Source organism: Spodoptera frugiperda, chromosome 16, assembly GCF_023101765.2.
Source record: "Spodoptera frugiperda isolate SF20-4 chromosome 16, AGI-APGP_CSIRO_Sfru_2.0, whole genome shotgun sequence".
Lineage (NCBI taxonomy): Eukaryota > Metazoa > Arthropoda > Insecta > Lepidoptera > Noctuidae > Spodoptera > Spodoptera frugiperda.
This window is the reverse complement of record NC_064227.1, coordinates 4,672,149-4,690,174: the sequence shown is the minus strand read 5'-3', so window position 1 is coordinate 4,690,174 and position 18,026 is coordinate 4,672,149. Positions and strand designations below refer to the sequence as shown.

The 18,026-nt window shown below is 38.8% G+C and overlaps 2 protein-coding genes across 4 annotated transcripts in view; one reads left to right on the top strand and one right to left on the bottom strand.

Annotated features, from left to right (window-relative positions):
* LOC118280734 (transmembrane and coiled-coil domains protein 2) overlaps positions 1 to 2,780 on the bottom strand; it is a 44,024-nt gene extending 41,244 nt beyond the window's left edge. Inside the window, 1 exon segment of the mRNA XM_050699419.1 lies at positions 2,581 to 2,780. The gene's annotated coding sequence lies outside the window, so the exon portion shown is untranslated.
* Positions 2,781 to 3,469: 689 nt separating this feature from the next.
* Positions 3,470 to 18,026, top strand: part of LOC118280579 (dual specificity tyrosine-phosphorylation-regulated kinase 2) — a 143,086-nt gene continuing 128,529 nt past the window's right edge. Inside the window, exon 1 of one of the 3 annotated variants that reach the window (XM_050699421.1) lies at positions 3,470 to 4,610. In XM_050699421.1, the coding sequence (XP_050555378.1) occupies positions 3,828 to 4,610 (783 nt within the window). In that variant the 5' untranslated portion in view covers positions 3,470 to 3,827. Of the gene's footprint in view, positions 4,611 to 8,450; positions 9,533 to 18,026 lie in introns of those variants that run through there. The other 2 variants (XM_050699420.1, XM_035600687.2) reach the window with 2 other exon arrangements.

Sequence of the window (18,026 nt, the reverse complement as noted above, 5' to 3'; positions counted from 1 at the left end):
GAATTAGTTACTATTCCTATTCGACTTTCAGGGGAGAAAGATTACAATGTCGTACTATCCAAGAAAGTTAGGATAAAAGTCAGTAACTGGCCAAAGTGCGTCACAAACGCAACGTCCCGTCTAGTCACGTCAATAGATGCCAACATTGGCTATTGTCCATTGTGCATATAGCAACACGAAATTGTAACCACTACACAAACCAATTCTCACTGGGAAGTAGTTAATTAAATCTATTATATACCGACGTCACACCATCCAACGTTATAATAAGAGAAATTATAGAAATGAAACATGGAATTCAAAATGGATGTGAGCCAAATATTTCCTGGGACATTTCCTACGCAATTTTTCTGCCTGTAAATTGTAAATTTAGATAAACATTCGTAGCTAAAAGTTAGACTGAACGTGTTTTTTAACTGTAACTATGAAAAATGTATGAAGTGGACGGACTGTGTTTCATATGAATGATATTCAAATTCAATCATGCTTTGGATCAAAATTGATTTGAATATGATCCATACCCTAGATCTAAAATGAATAATGTATATCTTATAACAATTTATTGTTCCCTCAAAACTGATTAACCGAGTACCTACTTAAATGTTGAGAACAGAGTCATAGAAACTCCAAATTCAGAAAGCATAAAATCTTTTTATATTTGTTGTCAAGGCTGTTTAGACAATTACAATGGCTCCTTTAGAAGCACAAAGAGATAATGATGATAACATTATGAAATTGTGAATTCATTATAAAAAACCTGTTTTATGTTTGTGTGTTTAGTGACTCATGTCATACTTTGTTAGCCTTTAGAATATAAGACAAAAGTATGTTTAAGATTAGTTATGTAAGAAAAGAAATATTATGTAATGTAGTTACTGGTTTTATTTGTTCATATTCTATTATGAAGTTACTGAATGAAATTAGATCAATACAATAATATTGAGCCTTTTAATCTCTAAGAGCTAGGTAGAAAGTGTACACCTATTTTCACTAGTGATGTTATGAGATTAGATTAGTTATTTATGGATATTAACCTAATGGACAAAAGTTTTTTTTTAGATATTACTCATAGTTTTAACAAAACTATGAAACTTGTAAAATTACTTCTATCACAATAATGTGATTTGTCATGATTTCTTTGCATTTTTAATAAATTTCAAGGCTAGCGGTGAGTGGTTTGATAATCTTGAAATTTAAAGTACATAGGTACTTTTTGTTACTTACATTAGAACATTAGGTACATATTATTTCTTTTTCTACTTTTTGGTACTGAATGAATGTTTATATAATTTATATTTGTAATGTAAACACAGTCAATATAACTTGTATATTAAAGTAAATAAACATCCTGTCCATGAACCACCTAAGGTACAAAGATGGATAATGTCTAAATGCTTATGCATTGTAAGTGTACATAAAATATTAAATAAATATCTTCCTTATTATGTTTGGTCGGGCAACTTGTTAAAATAAATATCTAGTCATACAGTCATAACAATAACATGTCCTAAACTAAATAGATATGGTATAAAGTTATCAACAAAACAGAAGAGCTCAGTACATGCTTAGAATACCACAGATAATAAGCACCATGACTCATAACATTCAAAGAGTTCAAGTCACAAGGAGGTTTGTAATTAGCTGTAGGTTTTGTTACCTTTTTTTGTGAGTCTGGCCGGTAACAATGTGGAGGGTGGAGAATGAATTATTCTTATTACAAAATATGGCCATGGTACAAGTCTGTGTCATGATCTACAAGATTTAAATTAGGAAGTAATTAAAGCATCTTGTTTAATATTAATTATATAGAAGACTTGTTAGTTTAGAGTTTCAAATAAGAATGATATTAGTTAGGCACATTCGCATAATATTCACATGTAAGTTAACTGAAACCTTTTTGTTAGATATCATTGTCAATGAATATATTTGTTCTTAGCCAGCAATTAATTCCATGATTCAGTTCATTGTTATTCAAAGTTTATGTATACATTTACTACCTGATACAGAATAAGCAACTGACTCACCTCCGTTGGGCACAAAAAACAAAGAATAAAAAGATTATGTATTTTATCTCATTTCCCCACACTTAAGTGCAGCAGTTGTTTGATGCACTGGCAACCGTCCAAGCATCACGCAAATGATACGCACACATACACAGGCCTTGGGTAAGTCGTCGAGCCGACGAACAAGGAAGTATAATGCAACATCATAATAAGCTGCCCATACTAGTGCCCTAACATTACCTTGAAAGGTTCATGTTTGTGTGACGCATACGGTGTACAAACGATTCATATCACATACTAATGATAATACATTTAATATCTACAACATAATCATGCCCCGAAAAATCGCACTATTTTTTATTTCAAACCTAATTCAGATCGAATCAGAAAGATTGCGAATCGGCTTTCGGCATTCTCCAATCACTTATGTTTCAGATTTTTAACTTTAGAACGAGTACTATTTGAATTGAAATATTCCGGCAGATTGTAAAGAGGAATTAATCATTTATTAAAAGCAAAAAAAGAAATCACAGTACATAAGTAAATGATTGTTCAAATATCGAAACACTTTACTTACATTTGTTAACACCAAGATCTTCTTGAGAGTCTAAATTACATTTCTTTGTTACACTTATATTAAAGTACGGTCTTCTTCATAAAATTAACACCACAGTATCTATTAATTCTGATTGCGATTGTAGTAAATGACAGAAAACAACGGAATAGAAAAAGACGTGTGGTATGGTTGGATGGATGGGCTGGTCTTAGTTTATTTTTCGATAGATGGCGACGCGTTCGATTCAACCATAGACAATGACAGAGTATGATGAAAGACCCAGAAACCAAAAAACATTGCCATGTTTTGTTTGTAAAAGGTAAGTTTGAACTAAAATTATGAATTAAACCTACCAATAATATGACTTCAAATTGGAAATTTATTAATTGGTTAACTATTTTATGACATATTATAACTGTATCGATTATAACAAAACTGTCATTGATCAAAAATAAAATAATTCTGTTATAACTTAATCGAATACTTTATTCTGAAAATCTTGCTAAAAATAATGGGATGGGTTAAAAATGCTTATACATATAGCGTGTTTTAAAATTGGAGCAGGAAAAAGACAAACAGAAATTGTTGTCGATACTAAAAATATAACAAATTAAGGGCCATTGTCATATAACATAATTAGTATTTAATTTATGTTCAATTAAGTTCTTGTTATCCATGAATGATGTGGTTACAAGTAGTTGATTACAAGATCTATTCATTATTGGTATATATTTAGTATAGTACCATATTTTTGTAGCTTATTTTGAGATGTGGATAAAATACTAAATATTTTTTTATTTTTATTGAAACGGGTCTTTAATAATGACTTTTTGTTATGTCTGTGCCGCTCGCAAGCGACATCTAGCGGCAGACAAATGTACTATCGAAAGTAATTCTATCTCACTTGCACCCGTGGAGTCAATGCGACCGAACGGTTCAATGACTTAGGCGACCGTTTCTATTTTCTCTCTGGTTTTGTCGTCGGGTCGGCCCGCAAGGAAGGGGTCTTTGTTTGCGTTTCACGTTCGCGTCGCACGGTATCATCTGCGACCGCGGCTCCATCGTATCGTTGCCGAGACGGAATGTGCCCGCATAAGTGGAAGCGTGGGTCTCGCTCCTCCCGGTCGATGTGAAATGTCGTGCAGTGTGCCAGAGTGGCGCCGTCATCTAGTGCAAGTGCAGTGAGGTGCAGTGGTGTGTGCGAGCGCGCGTGGGTCGACTTGGCCACGGCGAGCGAAGTGCGCGGAGGTGGCGGCGGCCGCGCGGCCATGACCGGCGACATGCCTCTAGGGAGCGCGCACGCGTTCGGGCGCGCGTTGCTCCGGGACGGGGCGCTGCCGCCGCTCGAGCCGGGCCCGCCCGCTCCACCGGCCAACAACGCGCAGCCGCCCGACAAGCGGCCACCAGCGGCGGCCGCGAGCCCTGAGCAGGTCATGAAGCTCTACATGAGCAAGCTCACCCCCTATGAACACCGTGAGATATTTGATTACCCCCAAGTGTACTTTATAGGCGCGAACGCCAAGAAACGTCCCGGGTTGGTCGGGTTTCCGAACAATTGCGATTACGACAATGAGCAAGGCTCATACATCCACATACCGCACGATCACATAGCATACAGATACGAGGTGCTCAAGGTGATCGGCAAGGGTAGTTTCGGTCAGGTGGTCAAGGCGTACGACCACAAGAAGCGCGAGAACGTCGCACTGAAGATGGTGCGCAACGAGAAGCGGTTCCACCGCCAGGCGCAGGAGGAGATCCGTATCCTGGAGCACCTCCGCGAGCAGGACAAAGACAACACGATGAACGTGATCCATATGTTTGACTCGTTCACGTTCAGGAACCACACATGCATCACATTTGAGTTACTGTCGATCAACTTGTACGAGCTGATAAAGAAGAACAAGTTCCAAGGGTTCTCGTTGCAGCTCGTCCGCAAGTTCTCGCACAGCCTGCTGCAGTGCCTGCACGCGCTCAACAAGAACCGGATCATACACTGCGACATGAAGCCGGAGAACGTGCTGCTCAAACAGCAGGGACGCTCTGGAATCAAGGTAGGCACCCAACTAATTGCAAATTGTTTCTTATTAAACCAAAACACTGACAAGAGACTGACATCCACCCGTTATTCCCAACTGATACATGTCATGTCTATGGGACATACCTTCGATCAATAACAAAATGAGTATTATACAGTGGTAAATGCATAATGCTGGGTTTGTTTAGGAAGTGGTTTGTTGTATTACCATATAAAAAACAATCGCAGGATGCGAACACCTGTTTCTGAAGCACATTCGACGGCGGATAAAATCAATAAGCGGTCTGTGTAACATTTTTCGTAAACATTTGCAGCTGTGTGCGTGCGATCCCGATCAGCTGGCCACACCCGCACCCCTATTTACCAACCCAGTGTAACACCACTCGCGATAACGGTATTATTACACGGTTCGTTAAAACCGTGTGTGCATATGACTGTACATTTATTATTCCTAAATGGATTAAGTGTTCGTGGAAATCCGTCCGGAATACTGATAATATGATGCGTTATTACTTTTGCTTGCAGCATTTCGGACGATAAACGTTATCTGTGGCCCGCGTCTCGAGTCGCTCACCCGATCGTCTTCTATTTTTAAACTTCCCGATACATTCAGTAAGTCGGTCTCCCGCCATGTGATGTTACACTGTGGTTATTTACGTCAACACGCATCCGCGAACATCCAAAACACGGTTAAGATCTGTAACCAGTGAAATACGAACCAATGTCACCGCGACGTTGTATTGTTTTAAAAGAAAACAAATAAAAACTCATTAAAACCTTTTAAATTCCACTAGTAACGAAACACTGACCTACAATTTGTTGATTGAGCCGCTCCGAGTTAACAGACAGTCGAAATGTTTTCGCGAATCTCAAAGTTAACGGCTTCATCACCTATGTGTGAAGAAGTAATGTTATTCGTTCGCTACATTAATCAGAAACGCTTCGTTTCATCTACGTGTATGTATTATCAAAATGTATGCGTAATTATTTTATCTAGGTTACCTACCGCCTGCAGTGTCAATAACGTAATGATAGGTCAGCTATTTGTTGTACTATGTACTGCCTGCATGTATGTACATACCTACCTACATTTAATTAATAAATCATTAATTATAGTAGTTACCGCCGTATTTGATAGTCTAACTTTATAAATTCAAGTCTTCTCAATGTAGGTGGTTAGTATTTATTCAGGTGAAACCTAGATATTGTAAGATATGCAGGTTACCGATAAGATAAATGTTCTATTGGAGCATATTGTTACTACGCGCGTACAACGGTACTTGGCTGCGCACGCGCACGTCATTGAAACAGCACAGTTTCATCCATTGTTTTTGTTAGTAAAATCCATAAGCATTAACTAACAGCCGTTAAAAGTAACATGTCCTCTTTATACAACTCCTGAATAACTATAGCTAACCGTCATAACTTTTTGTCTATATAGCGGTAATTTTTAATGTTGAAACTGGTTTTTAAAGTTGCCTATTTTGGCAGAAGTTACCGTGAAAGTTTCCGACTCAATTAAGTTTTTTAATGAGCAGTTCACGATGGAGTTTTCAACAAAATATTTTCTGTCATTTATCTAAGTCATCGAAGCAAAGACAATGAACATGTTTTCACATAATTTCAGTCTTGATGTAACTGTTTCCTACTGCCACAGTAATCTGATTCATAGCTCATTTGTATAAATAAAATGCACTATACCTGGCTGGTTAAATTAATTATTTTTATCTGCCGATCGACTTAATAACGGCTCGTGCAGATTTATCTTGCTCGTTCTAAAAACATGTAAAGCACGGAACGTTAATTTGCTGCCTTCTGATTACTTACTGGAGCTTGAACTAATTATGATTCCAGGCATAATAATATATCTCGCTTCTATACCATATTAATAGAGATGATCCTTCTAATAGACATTTTTGCACGTCGTCGCCTCTCTAGTTTATAACCATGCAACGTTTTACTCAGAAAATGATTCAGAAATCGCAATCACAAAACCACTGATAGATCGGGATGGGTAACTACTGAGTCACACATAGACCAAAAAGTACCTGCGTCGTTTTAAATCCTTTGTTAACCAGACTTTTTGCGTGCAACATCAGACAGTTTCGGTCAAACAACAAAAAAAAAAAAAACATTTCGCTACCGACCGAAGCACCAGACGAAATCTAGCATTCGATATTTGAAAATAGAATTTTGGTTGCTAACCTCGCATGGTTTGCCAGCAGTAAACGGAGTGAGCGATCTAACTTTTTAAACTCGGAATGTATAGTTAGTTAATTCCTATTCCGAGTTAGTTCCGAGAATATTTTTTAAAACAAAAGCCGAACAAAAGCTGTTTTCATTGCACCGCGTTGGTTTTGCGAATTTTCCAGTCAGTTTAGTGCGGCAGGCTGGCATCACGACCGCGTCCAATGCCAGATATTTCTGACATGGCGGCGTTTTGTCGTTGCAACTCTGCGGTCTGTCAGTCACGCGACGTTGTAACTAATCCTTCGAGCAAACTGTGTCGGCAATTTAACTGAAATTCTTTTCTACTGGCATTCTTCGTATTACATTTGAATTAAGAATTCGTGCGCGTGATTAAACAACCGCTGCGATTATAAAAGACGGTCCTTGATTTATTAACCAATATCGGGGACGATTTCCTTTTTAATTACTGTCAAATTGATCAACCCAAAAATCTAAATCTTTGCAATGTCAATCAATTAAGTAATTGTGACGAGTTTTGATTAACGGATCATGATAATTTTGCGTTTATAATCGTTCGAGACAAGGTGAGATTGATGTTTCGAAACATAATAAAACTGCGAAAAGGTTTCGCCGCTCTGTCCCGACAATGTGAGCTGGCAACACAAAAAACATGTGTTTCCAAACAAACAGGCGGGGATGCACGGCGACCTTACAAAAGAACACCTGTACCAGGTAGAATTAAAAATAAAACCCAACTAACTGGAGCAGGTTTGTCTCACAAAGGGAGAGGCATCCTGCCAGTCTCTTCGAATGTTGTATTGACGTGTATGGGACACTTGAGCCGACATAAAGCCTTCAAATTATCATTATGTGCTCTGAATTGTAATTTTCATTAACTACTTAAATCTGTAACGATTTTACGTTAAATAGATAATGACAAAAGTTTACGTTCCAGTTTTGACGTTCGTGAAAGTAAACAAAGAAATAAAATAACGTTTTATTAGATGCCCAGTTTTTCTTGTTTTTAAAAGTTCAGTATAACGTCAAATATATCCATGAACTTTTTATTTTATTTTTAAGCTATTGTGACAAAATATGACGACGCTTGGTCGTGTTTTTTAAAATTAATTAATGTGCGCCGAGCTAATTTTATTCAGATGCAACTTTCAAAGCAATTATGCTATCATGCGTCAGGTGTTCGAAGAGAGGAATACCAAAAGGGTTATTTTTTTCGGGTCACTCACGAAATTGTTTGACGAGGACATCTACTAGTTTCAAGCCACGCTATAGCATGAGATGCTCGTATTTTATATCAGTAGCAGCGCGACAATCGCCGCGTTGTGTGTCGCGGAATGCTGTTCATGAATATGAGTCTTTACAATGGCTTGAAACTAGTCAAGTTCCTCGTCAAACAGTTGCGTGAGTAAGCCGAAAAAGGTAGTAATTAAAAGGGTTATTGTAAATACACCCTTTTTTAACCTTGTAAGGCAGGAACTCACGAATTGACAATTCATCAGTCCACACATAACAACACGTGTGTAATCCGTGTTGGTAGATAACCATGTAAGGCTTACCCACACGTGTGGACATCACAATCGAAGCTCATGCATTATGGCCGTAATGACTTGCCAACTTTCGTATTCAGGCGACCGTTTCTATTTTCTCTCTGGTTTTGTCGTCGGGTCGGCCCGCAAGGAAGGGGTCTTTGTTTGCGTTTCACGTTCGCGTCGCACGGTATCATCTGCGACCGCGGCTCCATCGTATCGTTGCCGAGACGGAATGTGCCCGCATAAGTGGAAGCGTGGGTCTCGCTCCTCCCGGTCGATGTGAAATGTCGTGCAGTGTGCCAGAGTGGCGCCGTCATCTAGTGCAAGTGCAGTGAGGTGCAGTGGTGTGTGCGAGCGCGCGTGGGTCGACTTGGCCACGGCGAGCGAAGTGCGCGGAGGTGGCGGCGGCCGCGCGGCCATGACCGGCGACATGCCTCTAGGGAGCGCGCACGCGTTCGGGCGCGCGTTGCTCCGGGACGGGGCGCTGCCGCCGCTCGAGCCGGGCCCGCCCGCTCCACCGGCCAACAACGCGCAGCCGCCCGACAAGCGGCCACCAGCGGCGGCCGCGAGCCCTGAGCAGGTCATGAAGCTCTACATGAGCAAGCTCACCCCCTATGAACACCGTGAGATATTTGATTACCCCCAAGTGTACTTTATAGGCGCGAACGCCAAGAAACGTCCCGGGTTGGTCGGGTTTCCGAACAATTGCGATTACGACAATGAGCAAGGCTCATACATCCACATACCGCACGATCACATAGCATACAGATACGAGGTGCTCAAGGTGATCGGCAAGGGTAGTTTCGGTCAGGTGGTCAAGGCGTACGACCACAAGAAGCGCGAGAACGTCGCACTGAAGATGGTGCGCAACGAGAAGCGGTTCCACCGCCAGGCGCAGGAGGAGATCCGTATCCTGGAGCACCTCCGCGAGCAGGACAAAGACAACACGATGAACGTGATCCATATGTTTGACTCGTTCACGTTCAGGAACCACACATGCATCACATTTGAGTTACTGTCGATCAACTTGTACGAGCTGATAAAGAAGAACAAGTTCCAAGGGTTCTCGTTGCAGCTCGTCCGCAAGTTCTCGCACAGCCTGCTGCAGTGCCTGCACGCGCTCAACAAGAACCGGATCATACACTGCGACATGAAGCCGGAGAACGTGCTGCTCAAACAGCAGGGACGCTCTGGAATCAAGGTAGGCACCCAACTAATTGCAAATTGTTTCTTAAACCAAAACATTGACAAGAGACTGACATCCACCCGTTATTCCCAACTGATACATGTCATGTCTAGGGCACATACCTTCGATCAATAACAAAATGAGTATTATACAGTGGTAAATGCATAATGCTGGGTTTGTTTAGGAAGTCGTTTGTTGTATTACCATATAAAAAACAATCGCAGGATGCGAACACCTGTTTCTGAAGCACATTCGACGGCGGATAAAATCAATAAGCGGTCTGTGTAACATTTTTCGTAAACATTTGCAGCTGTGTGCGTGCGATCCCGATCAGCTGGCCACACCCGCACCCCTATTTACCAACCCAGTGTAACACCACTCGCGATAACGGTATTATTACACGGTTCGTTAAAACCGTGTGTGCATATGACTGTACATTTATTATTCCTAAATGGATTAAGTGTTCGTGGAAATCCGTCCGGAATACTGATAATATGATGCGTTATTACTTTTGCTTGCAGCATTTCGGACGATAAACGTTATCTGTGGCCCGCGTCTCGAGTCGCTCACCCGATCGTCTTCTATTTTTAAACTTCCCGATACATTCAGTAAGTCGGTCTCCCGCCATGTGATGTTACACTGTGGTTATTTACGTCAACACGCATCCGCGAACATCCAAAACACGGTTAAGATCTGTAACCAGTGAAATACGAACCAATGTCACCGCGACGTTGTATTGTTTTAAAAGAAAACAAATAAAAACTCATTAAAACCTTTTAAATTCCACTAGTAACGAAACACTGACCTACAATTTGTTGATTGAGCCGCTCCGAGTTAACAGACAGTCGAAATGTTTTCGCGAATCTCAAAGTTAACGGCTTCATCACCTATGTGTGAAGAAGTAATGTTATTCGTTCGCTACATTAATCAGAAACGCTTCGTTTCATCTACGTGTATGTATTATCAAAATGTATGCGTAATTATTTTATCTAGGTTACCTACCGCCTGCAGTGTCAATAACGTAATGATAGGTCAGCTATTTGTTGTACTATGTACTGCCTGCATGTAAGTACATACCTACCTACATTTAATTAATAAATAATTAATTATAGTACCGCCGTATTTGATAGTCTAACTTCATAAATTCAAGTCTTCTCAATGTAGGTGGTTAGTATTTATTCAGGTGAAACCTAGATATTGTAAGATATGCAGGTTACCGATAAGATAAATGTTCTATTGGAGCATATTGTTACTACGCGCGTACAACGGTACTTGGCTGCGCACGCGCACGTCATTGAAACAGCACAGTTTCATCCATTGTTTTTGTTAGTAAAATCCATAAGCATTAACTAACAGCCGTTAAAAGTAACATGTCCTCTTTATACAACTCCTGAATAACTATAGCTAACCGTCATAACTTTTTGTCTATATAGCGGTAATTTTTAATGTTGAAACTGGTTTTTAAAGTTGCCTATTTTGGCAGAAGTTACCGTGAAAGTTTCCGACTCAATTAAGTTTTTTAATGAGCAGTTCACGATGGAGTTTTCAACAAAATATTTTCTGTCATTTATCTAAGTCATCGAAGCAAAGACAATGAACATGTTTTCACATAATTTCAGTCTTGATGTAACTGTTTCCTATAGCCACAGTAATCTGATTCATAGCTCATTTGTATAAATAAAATGCACTATACCTGGCTGGTTAAATTAATTATTTTTATCTGCCGATCGACTTAATAACTGCTCGTGCAGATTTATCTTGCTCGTTCTAAAAACATGTAAAGCACGGAACGTTAATTTGCTGCCTTCTGATTACTTACTGGAGCTTGAACTAATTATGATTCCAGGCATAATAATATATCTCGCTTCTATACCATATTAATAGAGATGATCCTTCTAATAGACATTTTTGCACGTCGTCGCCTCTCTAGTTTATAACCATGCAACGTTTTACTCAGAAAATGATTCAGAAATCGCAATCACAAAACCACTGATAGATCGGGATGGGTAACTACTGAGTCACACATAGACCAAAAAGTACCTGCGTCGTTTTAAATCCTTTGTTAACCAGACTTTTTGCGTGCAACATCAGACAGTTTCGGTCAAACAACAAAAAAAAAAAAAACATTTCGCTACCGACCGAAGCACCAGACGAAATCTAGCATTCGATATTTGAAAATAGAATTTTGGTTGCTAACCTCGCATGGTTTGCCAGCAGTAAACGGAGTGAGCGATCTAACTTTTTAAACTCGGAATGTATAGTTAGTTAATTCCTATTCCGAGTTAGTTCCGAGAATATTTTTTAAAACAAAAGCCGAACAAAAGCTGTTTTCATTGCACCGCGTTGGTTTTGCGAATTTTCCAGTCAGTTTAGTGCGGCAGGCTGGCATCACGACCGCGTCCAATGCCAGATATTTCTGACATGGCGGCGTTTTGTCGTTGCAACTCTGCGGTCTGTCAGTCACGCGACGTTGTAACTAATCCTTCGAGCAAACTGTGTCGGCAATTTAACTGAAATTCTTTTCTACTGGCATTCTTCGTATTACATTTGAATTAAGAATTCGTGCGCGTGATTAAACAACCGCTTCGATTATAAAGACGGTCCTTGATTTATTAACCAATATCGGGGACGGCGATTTCCTTTTTAATTACTGTCAAATTGATCAACCCAAAAATCTAAATCTTTGCAATGTCAATCAATTAAGTAATTGTGACGAGTTTTGATTAACGGATCATGATAATTTTGCGTTTATAATCGTTCGAGACAAGGTGAGATTGATGTTTCGAAACATAATAAAACTGCGAAAAGGTTTCGCCGCTCTGTCCCGACAATGTGAGCTGGCAACACAAAAAACATGTGTTTCCAAACAAACGGGCGGGGATGCACGGCGACCTTACAAAAGAACACCTGTACCAGGTAGAATTAAAAATAAAACTCAACTAACTGGAGCAGGTTTGTCTCACAAAGGGAGAGGCATCCTGCCAGTCTCTTCGAATGTTGTATTGACGTGTATGGGACACTTGAGCCGACATAAAGGCTTCAAATTATCATCTTGTGCTCTGAATTGTGATTTTCATTAAATCTGTTCAGATTTTACGTAAAATAGATAATGACAAAAGTTTACGTTCCAGTTTTGACGTTCGTGAAAGTAAACAAAGAAATAAAATAACGTTTTATTGGATGCCCGGTCTTTCTTGACTTTTAAAGTTCAGTGTAACGTCAAAAATATCCATTAACTTATTTATTGTGACAAAAGACACTTTGTCGTGTTTTTTAAATTAATAAGTTAGTTAATGTGCGTCGAGTTAATTTTATTCGGATGCACCTTTCAAAACAATTATGCTATTATGCGTCAGGTGTTCGAAGAGAGGAATACCAAAAGGGTTATTTTTTTCGGCTCGCTCACGCAATTTTTGACGAGGAAGTCGACTAGTTTCAAGCCATGCTAGAGCATGAGATGCTCGTATTTTATATCAGTAGCAGCGCGACAATAGCCGCGTTGTGTATCGCGGAATGCTGTTCATGAATATGAGTCTCTAGAATGACTTGAAACTAATCGAGTTCCTCGTCAAACAGTTGCGTGAGTAAGCCGAAAAAGGTAGTAATTAAAAGGGTTATTGTAAATACACCCTTTTTTAACCTTGTAAGGCAGGAACTCACGATTTGACAAGTCATCAGTCCACACATAACAACACGTGTGTAATCCGTGTTGGTAGATAACCATGTAAGGCTTACCCACACGTGTGGACATCACAATCGAAGCTCATGCATTATGGCCGTAATGACTTGCCAACTGATTCGTATTCCAATGGCTTCCTCGTCTCCTGTTAGCATAACAAACATTGTCATTACAATTTTAATCAGTATTTACTCGTACATAACACAACATAAGCCTTAGAATCTAATTGACCTTTTTATCTTGATGAACAAACATTGTCGTGCATAAGATAATTGCTGCACGGTTAGCAACTGCAAATAGATCGTAGGTGGTCACTTGGTCATTGCCCCAAGAGATAAGTGGTTAGGATGTTTGTCTTAATCATTGCGAGAGTTTACGCCAGGACTCTGACCCGAATTCGGTGAAGCAAATCTTCCGCAGCGCTTTGTAAATGACACTCAATTTATGAACTTTAGCCCCCGGTGTTAGGGCTCCTAATTCGTCTGACATGCCCTAAATAAAGACAGGCAGGATTTAACACAGACGTCTAACATGCATCTTAATGAAAAGAGGATTATCGGGCTAGATAATTTACATAAATCTTTATTCCCAATAGTCTTTGTTTTAAGAATGACGCATGCGAGTACCAGTTACATTGTAAGTAGGTTTCTGTGACAAAGAGAAGTTATTATGATATTTGTACATGCAGAACAGTTAACGATGTCATATGAATTAACATGTTTTATATAATGTTGTTGGTAACAATGGTATTATGTGGCGGAAGGCTGTGTAAGGATATAAGCTAGAAATGGCAGATGAATACTTTAAAAGTAAGACTTTTACGACTGAACGTATAATTTTCACATTTGATCACTCGATGATAATGTTGTTTGCCTTTTTAGTCTGTGCTCTATGGCTGTATGTCGTTTATGGCTACCATTGTTGGGGTAAATACCAGCTTTAATTGTCATTCCTCTCGATTTTATATCTTTAATTGTTCCAGGAATTGAATTATAAATATCCGCAACAATGTCTTTATTCAAGGAACGGTTCCTTTTATAATATTTTTAATATAGCATTGTATATTTCTTTGTGCTGAAAGGGATATTTTTATAACATTGCTTTTGTATTTCATATTCTATTCTGTAAGCTAAATGAGTACTACATTTATTTACCTTATAATTATTGTAACAGACAAAGGGATAAGTACTTAAACCAAATACAGTTTATGTTATAGTATTTATAGTATGTATTTTCCTGTACCAATACCTATGCTTAACCAGGTCAATTTGAAATGAAATATTTCCTATTGATTTTATTACCTAGGTAACTCCAATTGGAAACTAATGGGAAAAACAAAGGTGCATATTATTGCGTATCGATAACTGTCCATTGCGTTTCTATATTAATTCATCTTCTTAAATAAATAACACTGATACGATAAAGAAATCCTTATCATCCGCTATTCTCGGCCGTTCGCAATCAAAACTTTAATTAATATTATTTCAACTAACATTAAGTTGGAAGTTAAACACTTGTTCCCAGGTCCAAATGAAATGCCTGCAGGAAAGTAAATATTTAGTTAAAACAGAATGTAATATCGCTAGTATTTATGTTTACATCTTTTGTTCATTAATTTCTGTATAATTGTTATTTAGGACTTATATTGTAAGTCTAACTATTACTCATTTGTTTTTCCTGTAAGCTGTGTAGGAAAACAATGGAGTCAGCTGTAAAATATTGTCATGTTTTAGCGAATGCGTATTAATTAATAATATGAATAATCACTCATCTTGGACGATGTGTAAGAAAACAAGCTCAAAGGTCACAATCGTAAATAATCTCGCTTGAATACGTATAGGTCTTGTTTAATTCCTCCTAAATAATAATCTAAACGGGCCAAGTCAGTAAAAAGTTAATAGAATTTAATAACAATAGTCGGGTTTAGTCATTGAATTAACTATGATTACGGCACGGCACGGCACAAACCGTTTATTTTGTAAATCGGCAAAAACACTTAACGATATACATCTTTGTAACCATTGTGTCATGTTCATAAATCACTATTATGTCATTTTATGGACATACATAAAGGCTGAAGTGTTCATATTAGTAACTAATGACACCTGTAATACACAATACATGGGTTTCTATTGATAACAAAATTACCCATAGGTAATACATGTACCTCTAATAGCCCGAATAAGACCGTATTCATCATCAAATGCTCTTTTACAATACTGAAGTATAGGGCCTTGTCTACTTAGGAGGGTCTGAAATAGAAGAGTTCAGGTTTATCAGAACTGCTGTCTAGCCTATGTCAAATGTTAGTCAGCTAGGCTGTCTGTAACTTTAATTGGAAAGACCAAAATGGTTGACCAAGTTGGTCGCGGTCCGCCCTGTCATTGGTTGTGAGAATAATCTTGACCAATGACGGGCGAGAATGCGATCGAGCTCACTTCGACTGTTTCGAATTGACAATAAAATTACAGAAGAGGCTAGCAGCTCTAGGGACCCCCGTGGGGAGAATGGGTTGGTGTAGTGACAAATGTATTAATTCTACCCTGCTGGTACCAGACGGCTGGATACCCCGTAATAGATGGTCTATTCTTAATGCGTCACTGGCACACGGCAGCGGGCGTGGGGAGTTCAGTAATTGGGTCGAAGTTGACCGACACAAAGTGACTATTAATAGCCTCACTCATCAATCGACCGATACATGGAAATTGCTCCCAAAATTATTAATTAAGAAACTAGTTTCAAATGGTTTCCATGTGTACACACGGTGTTATTGACCCAGCTGGTGACCAGCATGTATAAACCTCGAAAGTGTAACAGAATAAGTTATTAACGAATATTTTCATTGTGAAAACAACAAGGAAAGTCCTAAATAATATGATCTTTCGGTTCCTCTTTGAAAGTATACAATTTATAAACAAATTTTGAAATTGTCAGCCAAGTAATCTCAGTTCTTTCAGAAGCAGTTTAACTGAGTTTCAAGTAAAGTCACGAGTAGTTCGTGGTGAAGTTTCAAAGGCTCGACGCGAGAGCTGCCGCGGGCGATGGCGGCCGCGACACGACACCAGACGTCTCTGCAACTTTTTAAAATTTTCACTCATTAATTTTATTTACCAACCAACCTATTTTCCCTGTGCTATGTATATGGAAAATTCGTGTTGATCATTAGCAAAGTCGTTTGTTTACCCAGACGTTTTAATTAAGCCTGGAAGCCGTTTAATATTTATAGTTTACGTTCGTATCGTTGTAAATACTCTGTTGTAGGTACATACAGGATGTATACGTACGGGATACTCGTCTTATTCATTAGTGAACATTAATGAGTTTCACCGTAAACACCTTAATTCTATTTTAATGATATTTGACTGACTATGAGTCGTTTGTCTTGCGAAATACAATTTGCAACTAATGAAGCAACTGAATTATGAAGGAAAAGAAACGTGAAGCAAAAAGACTGGATTCCGTGCTGCAGTTAAAGTGTAGAGTTTAATTAATAGCCGTTTAACACGGAGTTGTCGCGATGACACTGACAATTTGCCTGTACACCTGAGACAGAGTGTCAAGTGTAACGTAACTCAAGTCTAACGAAGCAATTAGAATCATTATAGTTAGTCGAACCGTGAGAAATAAAATAGGTAACAGTAGGTTTATCATATACCGAGAACAAATCGTTGAATTTGAGACGCATACCGAATCGATAACGTAGATAGATTGCTGTTGTGTCCTGCAAGATAATGTCTGAGCCACATAGATAATGTATCAGTCATATAGTTTCGAATGTGACCTGTTAAAATTGTTTGAAACGTGACAAAGACTGAACATTTTTATTTTGTTCTCGTTTTATTTTCAACCTGGCGGTAAAGAGGTCATGCGAAAAGTGAAGACCGCTGTAAGTCCATAGGGAATTTTAAGATTCAGCTTCAGTATTCGACACCAAATAAAATTGCGTTTCCTCAGAAACAGGATGCGTAGATATTGAATTTTGTTATTAAGATTTTTGCTCATGCAAATCCTACATCAAACAGGGATCAACTTGTTAACGTAACAAATTAAGAAGCTCTTTTGAAAGGGAGTTGATTTTGACGGGGGGCATTACGCGCAGCGGACGAAACGGTGGTCCTAATAAGGTACTTGTCAAAATGCGTAACCATTATGTTGGGTAGACACGAGTGACGCGTAACTAGGTCAGATGGGAGCAGGAACGATCGATTGCACCAGCGCACAACACGGCCCCACTGATCCTGCACTTACATTTTTTTACTCTGTAACACTCAGGAGTATAACTGGAGGTTTCGCAAGTGAACAACTATGTAGGGATTCTTGTATGAAACTGTGTCACGTATACTCCACGGTTTAATACTGAAATTGCAGGTTTCTGAATGTTTAACAAGAATAGATGTCCTTTAGGAATCAAGTTCTAGTTTTTGTGTGGATGGTATGGCTATGGTGAAAGAGTCGTTAGAATGTGTTCTGTTATGCTTTATTTTTGGGAATATTAGAACTTGAACTACGTTCCTCACCCAATCGAGTTAGAACACATTAATTAATTGCCTTCATAATTCTTATTATGATAAATTATTGAGATAAGGACTCAACATTTTAACGTTTTTCCTGTTTCAACGAGTGTTATAATAAATCCTATCCACCACCCACCATCGTCTAGGCCTGATTATTATGTCAGATTATCACCAAATCGAGATCGATAAAAATACAATAGCGCCTAAACGTTAACAAAACGTTATCAACAAACGATAACCCAGTTCTCAAAACAGTATCGTGTCGTGATTGGTTCGTTGTTTCCTCGTGAATGTTTACCGGACAGCCAATTCCAGT